The sequence below is a fragment of the Gambusia affinis genome, linkage group LG15 (genome assembly GCF_019740435.1).
Source record: "Gambusia affinis linkage group LG15, SWU_Gaff_1.0, whole genome shotgun sequence".
In the NCBI taxonomy this organism is placed as follows: Eukaryota; Metazoa; Chordata; class Actinopteri; order Cyprinodontiformes; family Poeciliidae; genus Gambusia; species Gambusia affinis.
The window spans coordinates 19,629,310-19,641,676 of NC_057882.1; the positions used below are offsets into that span (position 1 = coordinate 19,629,310).

Here is a 12,367-nt window from a genome sequence, read left to right on the forward strand (position 1 = left end):
AGATAAGGACGGACAGACAGAAATAAAGAGAACAAACACAAGGACGCAAAGATAGAAAGAAAGTAAGGAATAATGTAAGGTATACATGACAAGGAAAGAATAGATGATACAAAGGGAAGAAACAACATAATGGTGAAAGGAAGGAAGTGATTGGAGACAAATGGAATAATTGACACAAAGAAGGAATAAAGGAAAAACAAAGAAGAAAAAGAGACAAAAAAGGAATGGAAGTAAAACTTTATGGTGACAGAGAGATGAGAGGAGCAACAAAAGGATGACAGGACAGACGAAAGGAAACACAAAGAGGGAAAGAAGAAAGGGAATAAGAAAAGAATGAAGGACACAATGGAAATATAAAGGAATTAAGGGAAGGCAGATGAAAGGAAGTATTTCCCTTTTCCACATTTATTTTGACCTAGAAACTACTAAAAATCAAATTAAGGCCAGGCATTTCCAGATTGCGTGGGAATCCTGATTCTGTTGTAAAATGACTGTGCACCAAATGGAAGTTAGTGGTCGGCTATGGGGCAGGAAAGGAACAAACAATCCAAAACCAGGGAAAATACTCACATCAGACAGTCTTTCAGACACAAGACACAAAAACAAAATGACAATAATGCCAACATCAGTGAATTTTATTCAACTTCAGCTCCATGTTCTCTTCAGATACCACAACCACCCAGTCTCAGTTTACAATTTTGCTTCTAAGGGAAGAAATTTAACAGCAGAACAGAGTCAGACTGTGACTATTCCTACGTTAGTTTTGCATATAACATCAGCTGTTCTGAAAATTCTTTTAGAAATGAAGTTGGTGTAAAATACTGAGCTAACTGGGCTTGTAATACTGTTCAGTTCCCAACAACCAGACCGGACTCTCTTCCTCATAACTCCCACCAATAAATACTCCTTTAAAAAGTCTTCACAGTAATTCTTCACTCTTCAAGACAATGTCACCCCATCTTAAACAATAACAGTGAGTTGTGTGACCCAAAGGTATAATCTTTTTTTTCCCCACACACATTTAAGATCACACACCAGTAGTATAGCTTTTCTATGGCTTGCTTGCAACTCTGGGCTTTTTAACCGTGTCATGGCATTAGCAGGATTTGTGTGAATTCAAGTTAAATCTCTATCGTCAAACAACGAGGTGGAAGAAAGTTACTGTATCTCACTGGAGCCCTTCTGTTTGTTTCTGTCAAAAGAGGGTAAGTTTAAGGGAGGAGGGGCTGGAGCTTCATTGAACAATTAGCTTGTATAAACTGATGGTGTCTGCGTTTCATAAAGCCTCCAATCCAAGATGTGCATCATAGTTCATTTTTCTTCCATCATAATCCAAACTCTGAAGTCATGCAGGATTGCAGGTTGGTTTTGCTCCCCCATATCACTGACAGAAACAGTTTTAATCTAGAATTACTTCCCTTGTTCTAACTATAAATAAACCTTGAGCTCTAAGATATATACTATATTCATATATTTTATATACAGCCATCAACTGACTGATATAAATCCTGTTTTTTTTAATGATATTATTCTAAAAAATAAATAAAGTACCTGTGCAAATATCCACAAATTGAAGTGTTTCACATTTAAGACATTGGCGCCCTCCAGTGACTAGTACTGGGCATGACCTAAACAGGTACACTGGAGGGAGCTGATTCAAGTCAAAGCAAAGTGCATTGAGGTCTATATTACCTAATGCTAATATACACCACAATGAAAACCGTCCAGGGAGAGGACAAGGACAGACTCCTGGCATCCATGTTGGTGCATGCTTCTCAACCTGAGGGGTGGGGGGACAGCAGGTCCCCTGTTGGACTCCCAGAAGCAGCACACACCAAACAGGACCGAGAAGATTCCACACGACATGACAGAGTGAAATACGGCTGATTGTTTCCCTGTGGGGGCGGTGGAGGGGCAATGAAGCCAAAACACTCACTGTGACTCATACAAAAAAGTTCTTGGTGTGTATGACGGACCGATGAGTTTAAGTCGAGGAAGTTGGCGAAGTCCTGATGGGTGTGAACATGTAGGGGTGGAGGTGGGATGGGGTTGGTTAGTTTGGGTTACCATGAGTAAAACCACAACTGAGAGAAAGTTTTAACAGTAAATCAGCAGCCAAACAATATGACCTCTGTAGTCTACGCAAATATCACAGTACATTGTTCACTAAAAACAGGGAGGGAGCATAGAAAGCTTTCTCAGTTTTTTTTTCCTTTTTTACATTAAATAAGTACTGTATGAAGGCGCTGGGGGGTGTTCACTTTAAAGGCAACTGGACTAACAAGAAGAAAACAGTATCCACATTGCCTCCATTGTGCCTGTCCAGGTACAGAACTCTCCCCTGATCTCTGCAGTCACCAATAATGGACTGAGCAGTTCTTATACGGGGCTACAAGGGTAAAGTGGTGCACATTTGGGAGAGTACATGACCTCAGCATGTAAGGGTGAGGTGGAATGAAAGGTGCTGCTGCTTGGCTGATCCATGTTTTGGTGTTTCCCACCAACAAGAGATGATGAGCAAGGTGAGATCACATGGCACAGAATAGAGTCAACACAAGAGTTGCATTGCATTGATAGTACTCTAGAGTTGCAGTGTTGCTTGTTACTCTGCAGAGCATTAAAAGACTGCTTTGAAGGGGAAAGTTGGTGACGTGGTTCTGGTTGAAAGATTCCAAACATCAATGCGAACCAAACACCGTCTCCCTGTATCTGACGTCGTGGGAATAACAGATCCAGAGGGGAATCCCAGACACCCTGCTGGGGAATCCCCGGGTCAGAAGGGAACATAGTCCCTCCAGTTCTTTCTGGGTCTCCTCCCAGAGGGATGTTACTGGAAGACCTTCAAACAGAGGCAGCCTGATCAAATACCCTCACCACTTAAGTCTCTACTCTCAGCTCCCCCTGGATGACAGAGTTCTTCAACCTATTTATAATGGAGAGCCTTCACGCTACAAAAGGAACTAATTTTAACTGTATTCAGAATCTGTCATTCCTTCCCTATTCAGACAGGTAAAATATTGTTCTGTTACCTGAGGATTTTGAGCAAATGGATAGTGTTTGTATTCATAACCCTAAACCTAGATTTATCTGTTTCCACAATTTAGTAAAACACTGTGATATTTGTTTAAGCAAACAATTTCTGTTTAAGAACAAGCCACAAATCATGATTTTAATTGACTAAAATTGAAAAGTGGGACAAGACCTCATCTCTAGGTACAATAATGTTTAACTCCAAACAGTTTTCAGGTCACAGTTTCATTACTACAAACGTTTTACATCGTAGTCTTTTGTGTCTTCAGTTTCATATAATCCCAAGATGATTCCAAAAGAGTCCAGGAGCGACAGGAAATTTCTTGTGCGGCACCGAGTGGCGCTTCCCAAGCCGTTGCTGGGTCCTGCTAGCTAGCAGGCTAAAGGAAGAGAATTCTTGTCAACAAACGCAAAGCTTGTGTTGAAAGATATTTCCACTCAATGATTGCTTCTAATAAAGTAGCTGTGTTTGCAAACAGATCATAGCAACAAGCTTTGAGAGTTACCTTGCCTGTCAGTAAAAGAAAAGCCTCCTGGTACATAGCTACTGAAGCTAATTCATGAGCTGCTAACAGATTGTTAGACTTGGATGTATTGTTTACTAATAAAGTACTACTAAGCAGAAGAAGGGTATTTTATATTCTAGCTTAGGTATGACACAATTTTATATGTTTACGTAATCTTTTAATATAGCCTTCTGGCTCTCTGATGGTTTATTTGACACTGACTAGATTTTCTGTCATTTGTGGCTGGAATATTTTAGTTTTTATTAGTTTCTCAAGTACATGAAATAGTTTAGCACAGATTTTGCAACAATGGCTTAACACTAACACTTTCCATACTGTATGTCAGGGAAGGGAACAAAATGTTATTGTAGCTATAATAGTAATATACCGTTTTGATATTATTTTAGCAGAAATTATAATCTTATTTCCCTCTTTTTTAAAGCAATTATGTTGAGTTAATACATTTTTGTGTTAATACTGTCACTCTGTAAAACAAAAGTATTTTGCTCAGTTTTTGTGGGAACTGCACGGGAACCAATTTGACCAAAAATTATGTCTTTCCTTTTTTAATTTCCAGTTGTGAAGAAAGTATTGATGTTTTTTGTTTTTGTTATAAAAGTAATTCGACTATGTTATGGATTTTTGTTTTAAAGAACTTGCTCCACAAGTTTATGAACTTGGAAATCTCATTGGCTTTTTGGACTTAGAATACCTCACTGATTGGCTATTGTTACTCCACATTAGCCTCTGATTGGCCGTGACAGACAAATCAACTCCCATTGACCTTAATCTGACGTAGTCATTGCCAGACTGTGCCCATGAGTCAATGCAATGCAACCCTTCGTCTTTGCCCATATGATCACAGAGTTGGACATGTTATCATGTATGTGATCAAAAGGGGGAAAATAGAATGAAACAGTACGTGTGACTGTCATATAAAAAGAGCTTAAAAAAGGACTTGGTGGTCAGTGAAGTCTGACAGCATAGGGATGTTTCTTTGTGTGGAGATGAGAGTGACGGAGGGTAAAAACAAGGATCGGAGCATAACAAAATAAAGAGTCATTATGGCTAAGAGTAGCAATAAAAAATATTCAACTAGATTCCATCTGATCCAGATCCAGTGGTTGCAGTAGCTCAGTGAAGAAGCTGGCTGAGCTGGGTGCAGTGATTGGGTGGACGTTGGGGTGCTTCGGTCAGTGTTACCTTTCTGCTCAGGTGTGTGCGAGTCTATGTGTGTGTGCAGAGGGGGTTTTCCTGAAAGGGTCCAGCCCCTTGCCCCCGTCTCTGTCCCCCCCCCATACCCCACTTCAATTCACTTGGCGCACACACATAAACGCACAAAAACACACTCTCGATGCAAACACTCCCTCTGGCTCAAAGTTCAAGGTCCTTCGAGATTTGGGTAGCGATGTCCCGAAAAGCTAGCGGTGCCCCCCAGAGTCGCGTGTAGCGTACCCCGTTAGAAGTCTCGGAGGTGCCCGTGGATAGATGGCACACCTCGGCCTCAAAAGCCACACGGCCCCCTGCCACGCCGTGGGTGCAGGAGAGCAGAAAGGGGCCGGAATGGTGGACCTGGCAGCCACATCCGAGCGCTGCCTCCTGCAGAGCCAATACCACCTCCGCAGGGTCCCGCCGCCCACCGCCTCTCAGATTCCAGCCACGTCCGACGGCCCGGGGCTCGGACGCTTTTTGATACCCAGGTAGATGGCAACTAGGGGAGGACAGTTCAAGCGTTAGGATTAATGCGACAAAATTTTGCACAAACAAGCGAGAAAGTTTGGACGACATTGTCTTTGATGTAACCATGCTTTACAACAAGAAATGCTAAAACCACAGACGGATTTTCTCTACAAGAAAAAAAACTTATAAAAAGTATATTTATACAAAAGGCCAATTCAGAACAAAGACATAATGAATCAACCATAAACGTGTATAATTTTTGTTCCAAGTATCGTGTTTCAAAGCAGACTGAGCTCACCTTGTGACCGCAAATCTCCTGATTCCCTCAGATTCATTTGTGACCCTGAAGGGCAGACAGACAGAGATAAGAACTAAATCCACCAGAGAACAATAAGCCTTTTAAATAATCCTCAGTTGTCAGATGAGATGGCATTCAGCAGTGGATACTGTACAGTGAAACCAAATGAGCTTCAAAACAAGCGAGTGATGTAAAGACCAGCTATCCTTGTCCTACAGAAACATGTATCTTCACTGTGGAAGTCACACTTCATACAGCATGCAGATACAAACTCAGCAATTTATGTTACCTCTGTGCAACTTATACATATCGATTATTTTGTTCCACAAAATGAAATCATAACACAACAACGCTACGGTTGATGCATGAGATGACATTCTAGAACCAGTTGGACCACAAAAGTAAAAATAATCGTTGTCTGCATTCATGCTAAAAAATAAAAAATAAAAAAAGTGAGCGGGCACCTAGAGACAGAAAGAAGAAAAGATTCACAAGCCATGCACACAACAAGCAGGACGTGAAGTCAGGCACCGGCGGAAAGAACTGAGTAGACTCCAGTGAGAGAAGCTAAACAGAAGGGGGCAACACAGGCAGACAAGAAAGAAGCGAGAGACATGGGAACTTACTAACTGTTTTTGATCCTTGTGGAAGAGTACAACCCGAGACTGATTTGTTTGAGCCCTGGCGCTTGGACGGGTCAAGGTTGACCCTGATGCCATAACGGGGTGGGGGGAGGAAGCAGAAGAAGATAAAGATGGAGAAAAAAAAGAGGGTTAAGAGCAGGGGGTTGGGGGAGGGGCATAGAAGAGAGTGTATCGAGTCACAGGCGAGCAAGTGGCGAAAAAGAGCGCAGCACAGGAGCTGATTGGCAGGGGTAAAGCTGAGGTTTGATAAGATTAGACATGTGTGATTATGACGACCAGAAGGGAGAGGGGAGCGCTGGATAATCCACGGCCACAGGAGGGCTTGCCAAAAGGCCAGAGTGAATCAAATGTTTGGATAAACATGAAGCCATACTCAGACTGCACTCAAGCTGAAAGGAAAGGTTTCAGGAAATCAATGCTATAAGATAATATCCAATATCTTTCTTCCCCCAGCCAGATTTTAATCTATCTGCAACAACAAAGTGTAGTGCTGTATAAAGTAGAAAAATCCCTTGAATGCCACAAATGTTCATGTCTTTTGTAGGAATTTTATTCGGGTGTTTTCCCATCAGGTGCAATTGGGCTGGGAACCAAAACTGCAACATTTGTTACATTTGTCAGCTGGTGTGGCTTGCTTTCACACTGCACTATCAAACAAACTAAACCTGTTTGAAAGAGCTGGTCCCCCCCTTCGCCTGTGGTGGCGCTGTACCAAGAACTATTGAACGCAAAAACCTCTGAAGAAGACACGGAGCACAACTTCCTTCGTCATGAAACGTAAACAAAAATAAAGTGGAATCAAATTTTGACAGTTGTAGGATTTCTCTTTTGTTCTTGACAAAAGACCACGAGGCATTTCTCCTGCTAGCGCCAGACTCGCACATTTGCTTTGGTTCTATTTACCCACAATACCCTGCTCTTTAGTTTGCCTGCTGCTATTGGAGCAGTTTACATGCTTAAGTGAAAAATGTAAAGCTCTTGGAGGAACAGGATCATTTAGCAACAGTGTAGATACTGTATAGATACTGTTGCTAAGGAGAGCTGGTGAGGAGGTGTGAAGAGAACCCATTGTTAGACAGCTCTGGTGGTCGATTTGCTTTTCTGTCAAACTGCAGAAACTGTTTAATGAAGAAGCTCAAAGTCAGCTATTCAGGATGTAAAAGAAGACAATGGTTTTGGCTCTATCTCACCTCATATCAAAGCAGCAATGTCATAAACTCTTCACATTAGTATTCAGAAGAGCAGAAGTTTCTCCTCTCAGCTACGTGTTATGCAGTACACATTCACCTGCGAGTGAGTTTGGAGGTCAGCTTGGTGAAGAGGTTGGAGGTCGCCCTGGTGCGTGCATGGGGCAGCGGGCTGGCATCGTGGTGGGACAGGGTGGGTGATGTGGGCGGGGCAGAGTAGACCGGTGGACCGCGATCCCTCAGCTGACCCCCGTGGAAGGTGCTGCGGATTGTGGATCCTCGTGTCAGGCGGCATCTGTCCGATGAGGAAGAGGAGGAAGCTGCGCCGGCTCCGGCCATGCTGAGCGTGGAGGGGGATGCTGTGGGCATGCGGTGGCCCAGAGAGCTGAACGGAAGAAGAAGAAGAAACTGTGTCACGTCACACATGGATTGGTGTGCCAGACTCCATCTTATTTTCATATTTCTCTATTCCACGCTGGATATTGAGGTTTGGTCCGCATACAGCCAAACAGCTGGCAAAACAAATACATTTTTATGCATTTTGGCCATTCATCCACACAAAAACAAGTTTAGAATCTCACATGACTGAAACTGGCTAATAGAGATGCAATAAAATTTTTGTTAAAAAAAGTCAAAATGGAGCAATGTCAGTGAACTGTTTGTGACTGCAAGTATCAGCCCTTTGATGGCTGTTTTTAGAAATCTTATATATAAATGTATTTGCAGGCTAAACAAGTCTAATGACAGAATTATCATAATGCTGACTAAGGTTAAACCCAGTGCAGAAAGATATACATCTGTATTTTGGAAACATTGGTATGACTGCATCCTAAAAGGTTACAGGTATTTACGTATTTTCATGTACTCTTATTCTGTCTTTTTATTATTATTGATTGTTCTTTTATGTAAATTGGACTCAGGAGTCTGCAATAAAATCTGTCTGAAAGATAGATTTTGTTGCAGTTATGGTTGACATTTGATTCATTCATTTACTCAAGAAATTTGACATAAACAGACAGCATATCCATTATAGTCAACATATATTTCTAACTTTCAACTTTTTGTTTTTTTTTTACAGTTTGAGCTGATGGGACTCAGTCCTCCTTACCTGTTTTCTTTGCCGTTCTGCAGAAGAGAGTGCCTGTCAGCACCTGAGCGGTCTGTGCACACGTATGTATTCCGGCGTGTCATGGTGCTTCCCGGGATGTTATTCTACACAGAGATGAACAGTTCAAGTAACGTTAGGATTCCTCAGATGTTAAAAGCTGTACAACTACTGCAAAATCCCAAAACTACGGCCACGATCCAATCTTCAGCTGTTGGCTTGCTGTTGGGGAGAAAATTGTTTTGCACGAGAGACAACAACAATAACCTGCAGCCATGACCCCTCTGTGGCTCCTCCCACAATTTAACCACATACAACTTCTGCCGCCACTTCTGTGCACACATACTACATAAAAAAATTCATAAAGACGAAAAGACTCCAGAACCCACATCTGCAACATCCATAGTTTACATAACCTGTGAGGTTCAGGCTTTAACTTTTCTATATTTTCCCCTCGCACTCGCAACACCCACCCTTCACTGTCTCTGATTGGCTTAGACCAGATCTGACTAGATCTGTTGTTGAACCAATATTCTTTACATGAATGACTGTCGAAAAAGCGCAATTTTGTAATTGCAGTGTTTTTATGAAATAAAACACTGGAAAACTATGAGTTAGGAAAATGGTCCTTACAGTGTGTCGAATACAACTACTGAAACACACACACATTGACACACCGATTTCCAGATTGGTGTAGAAAGTGGGGAAGAGCATATCTGACCAAACAAAACAGTGTCTGCCCTCTCCTTGTATTGACGACGGGCTCACTGACCGTGGTGGCAGTCATGTCTTTGCGGCGGTCTGGGATTTCAGACTTATTGGGGTTGTTGGCACTGCTGACCATTGGGCTGGAGGGAGGAAGGCTGTGGCTCCCCATTACACTGCAGCTGGCTTTACGCGAAGGCATCCGGCCCTCCCGCAGCTCCCGGTCCCCGGTGCTGGTCGGGCTCCGCTTGGGGTGCATGACGGGCATGGAAGGCCCGCCTTTGTTGTGGAGGACAGCAGAGCACAGACACACAGAGACTCACATAAGTAACATTCTGTGGGCATGGTGATGAGACGGATCCCGAACAATGTGAATGTTTGCAAATGTGCTTGCGGTTTGCTGAAGATTGAATTTGTAACACAGAAATTCTTTCTTAAGAAATTCTTTCTTAAGAATTTCTTAAATGATAATGGCTGCTGTCGTTTAAAGCGATTGGTTAGAATACAAAATCATGGCAAGTTTTACCCTCAGGATGAAACTACAGCAGAGGAGAGACTCACAGAAGTCGCTGTGTCGCCGTTGTCTGTGGTAGGTGGAGGCACTGCGCTGCGACTTGCTGTGGGAGGAGGAGGTGGAGGAGGAAGAGGAGCCAGTGGCTGAGGAGTGCTTGTTCGTCCCGTTGGTAATGGGGCTGGGTCGGACCCTCGCCAGAGACAGTGTACTAGCACTGCGAGCATCACTGCTTTCCTGTGACGCCCGGTAGAAGACAGAGAGGTGAACATCCAGACAGAAGGAACAGCAGTTAGTTTTTTACTCTATTTAGGATCCACAACTAGCTGCATCAATGCCACCACTGTTCTTACATTGGTCCACACATAATTAATACATCACTAAAGCAGTTTTTTAGACTATCAATAAAAACAGGACAAAAAGTAGCTTCCCTCATGGTAGAGCTGGTGCATTACTTACGTCACTGCCAACTGTTATAGATTGGTTAAAATCAGATCCAATCATTTAAACTTCAACGTTCCTAAAACAAGCAGTCGTTTCTCAGTACCCGACAGTCCAGGGGTGGGCACTCCTGGCCCTGGAGGGCCGGTCTCCTGCAACTTTTAGATGCATCTCTACTTCAACACAACTGAGTCAAATAATGAGGGCATTAGCAGGACTCTGGAGAACCTGACTGCACTTGGGAGGTGATTCAGCTGTTGGATTCAGGTGTGTTGGACCAGGGAGACATCTAAGAGTTGCAGGACACCGGCCCTCCAGGACCAGGAGTGCCCACCCCTGGTCCAGACCCTCTGGACGAAGCAAAGCGCAGAATAAGGGTCTGGTTTTTACCAGAAGCCATAACAGGAAGGCAGGTGGATGGAAATAGAGTACAGTCAAGTTGGGAATTCAAACCTCTGGATGTTGCTGAATACACTTAAATTGAAAATTGTTTGAAAATTGTCAGAAAACGTTGAGCCAAAGTCGGCTCCAGAAAGCACCCATAGCGATTCTACAGCAAAATATGATGAAAAATAGTTTAAAAACATCCCTCCTGTTCTCATTTTGTTGCAGCTTTAGTACAATAATAGAATCTTTTTGTAGAGCTTCATTTAGTGCAGTGACTCCCCTCTTTCACATACACACAACAGGGTGCCGCTGCTGCTGCAGATGAATAATTAATGCATTCACAGAAGGAATTCTCCACTTAATTATACAGTGTAGTTAAAATAAAATCGATGCTTGGTTTAACAACCCAGCAAGCTAAGCTGCACTTTCTTTTTTTCTTCCAATGTATTTTGATTACAGGTACAGTAAAAACAAACAACAATGTTAATAGTAAAGAAAACAAGTTATTATGAACAGGCATATTTTTAAAACAGATACCAGCAGAATAAAGAAATCAATAAATGGTGCTAGTTTTTTAGAAAATATTTGGTATTTGGCCAGAGTAGAAATTTAAGATGGCCTACGAAACCAGTTTTCAGAATGAGTATTGATCAATTTCTGACCCAAGGGGCCCTTTCTGAAGCAACTTAATGAAAATATAAGTGCTCTAAAAAAAAAAAATCGGCAGGGGACTGACTGGCTGAAAACTAAAAAAATAAAGTCAATCTTTGTTCAGATTAGTGAATGCAACAGTGCATGCTGCCAGATTGTGCTGGCAACAACACTCTTTGGTGTGGACGTTGTTCTTGCAGGAAGAGGTTTCACTGTTAGCTAGTTTTAGCAACACTGATGGATTTAAAACGAAGTGAGAGGAAGAAGAGAGAAGAAGTTGTTTAGAATCTACAAAACGTCTGCACATTCAGTTTATTACATACAATAAAATATAATAAATAAAACTGGACAGATATTAACACCCGATATCTTTTTCCGTCTTGTTGCTGTTTATTTGGGTGAGGCTGGTCATGTGACAAGTGATAGCAATGCAGGATTACAGAGTTTAACTGAAGCAAAGAGGCAATGGAGAAGTCAGCGTTGTGGTCATTTTTTACAGGCGTTTAAATATAATGTATATAACACTGTTACATATCAGGTATTGGCCAAAACAGCAAAAGTAATATTTTATATTAATATCGCCCCAAATTCTTAAATCGGCACATCCCTCGTTTTAATTTATACATTTTGTAGCAAGTCCTTCCGGGGAAGTTCTGCAGTGTGGCCAGTAAAAAGAGGAAGGAAGCAAACAGCCGACTCACGTCGCCTTTTCGACCCAGCAGCAGGTAGGTGGCGGTGACCTCGTTGTATTTCTGATTCAGGAGAGCGTCTTTGATTTCTTCAGGGGTGAAGCCCATCCCAACCATCACCTCTGAGCCACATACACAAGCAAGCAAAACCAACAGATGAGAGAGGAGATCACCGTGACAACAATCAGGCGGTTGAGATAAACAGAGCCGGCTGACCTATGCGTGTCGGGTCGCTGAAGTCCTCCACGGGCTCTATATGGGGCTTCAGGTCATCCCCCTCGTACCCTGTATTTATCCATTTGTCCTTCATGACTTGCTGCGTGGACAGAAGCATCGACACACTTCAGTTTGAAGAGCATTTCTACAGCCGCTGTTCTTGAATGGGTGTCGCTCCTCTTACCTCGAGAGTGCAGCGCTTGGCGGGGTTCAGCACCAGAAATCGGCGAAGGATGCCCTCGCAGTCGGTTGACATGTAAAAGGGCACACGATACTTTCCCCTCAGCACGCGCTCTCTCAGCTCCTAATGGCCACAA

At 42.7% G+C, this 12,367-nt stretch overlaps 1 protein-coding gene across 4 annotated transcripts in view; it reads right to left on the minus strand.

Moving 5' to 3' along the window:
* Window positions 1-608: 608 nt before the first annotated feature.
* The window catches only part of mark4a (MAP/microtubule affinity-regulating kinase 4a), a 28,841-nt gene continuing 17,082 nt past the window's right edge, over window positions 609-12,367 (minus strand). The window contains exons 9-18 of one of the 4 annotated variants that reach the window (XM_044140414.1): window positions 12,235-12,354; window positions 12,051-12,150; window positions 11,847-11,956; window positions 9,717-9,903; window positions 9,223-9,434; window positions 8,454-8,557; window positions 7,446-7,730; window positions 6,141-6,223; window positions 5,515-5,559; window positions 5,046-5,247 (exon numbers count right to left, since the gene is read on the minus strand). In XM_044140414.1, the coding sequence (XP_043996349.1) occupies window positions 5,183-5,247; window positions 5,515-5,559; window positions 6,141-6,223; window positions 7,446-7,730; window positions 8,454-8,557; window positions 9,223-9,434; window positions 9,717-9,903; window positions 11,847-11,956; window positions 12,051-12,150; window positions 12,235-12,354 (1,311 nt within the window). In that variant the 3' untranslated portion in view covers window positions 5,046-5,182. Of the gene's footprint in view, window positions 5,248-5,514; window positions 5,560-6,140; window positions 6,224-7,445; window positions 7,731-8,453; window positions 8,558-9,222; window positions 9,450-9,716; window positions 9,904-11,846; window positions 11,957-12,050; window positions 12,151-12,234; window positions 12,355-12,367 lie in introns of all 4 variants that reach the window. The other 3 variants (XM_044140413.1, XM_044140412.1, XM_044140411.1) reach the window with 3 other exon arrangements.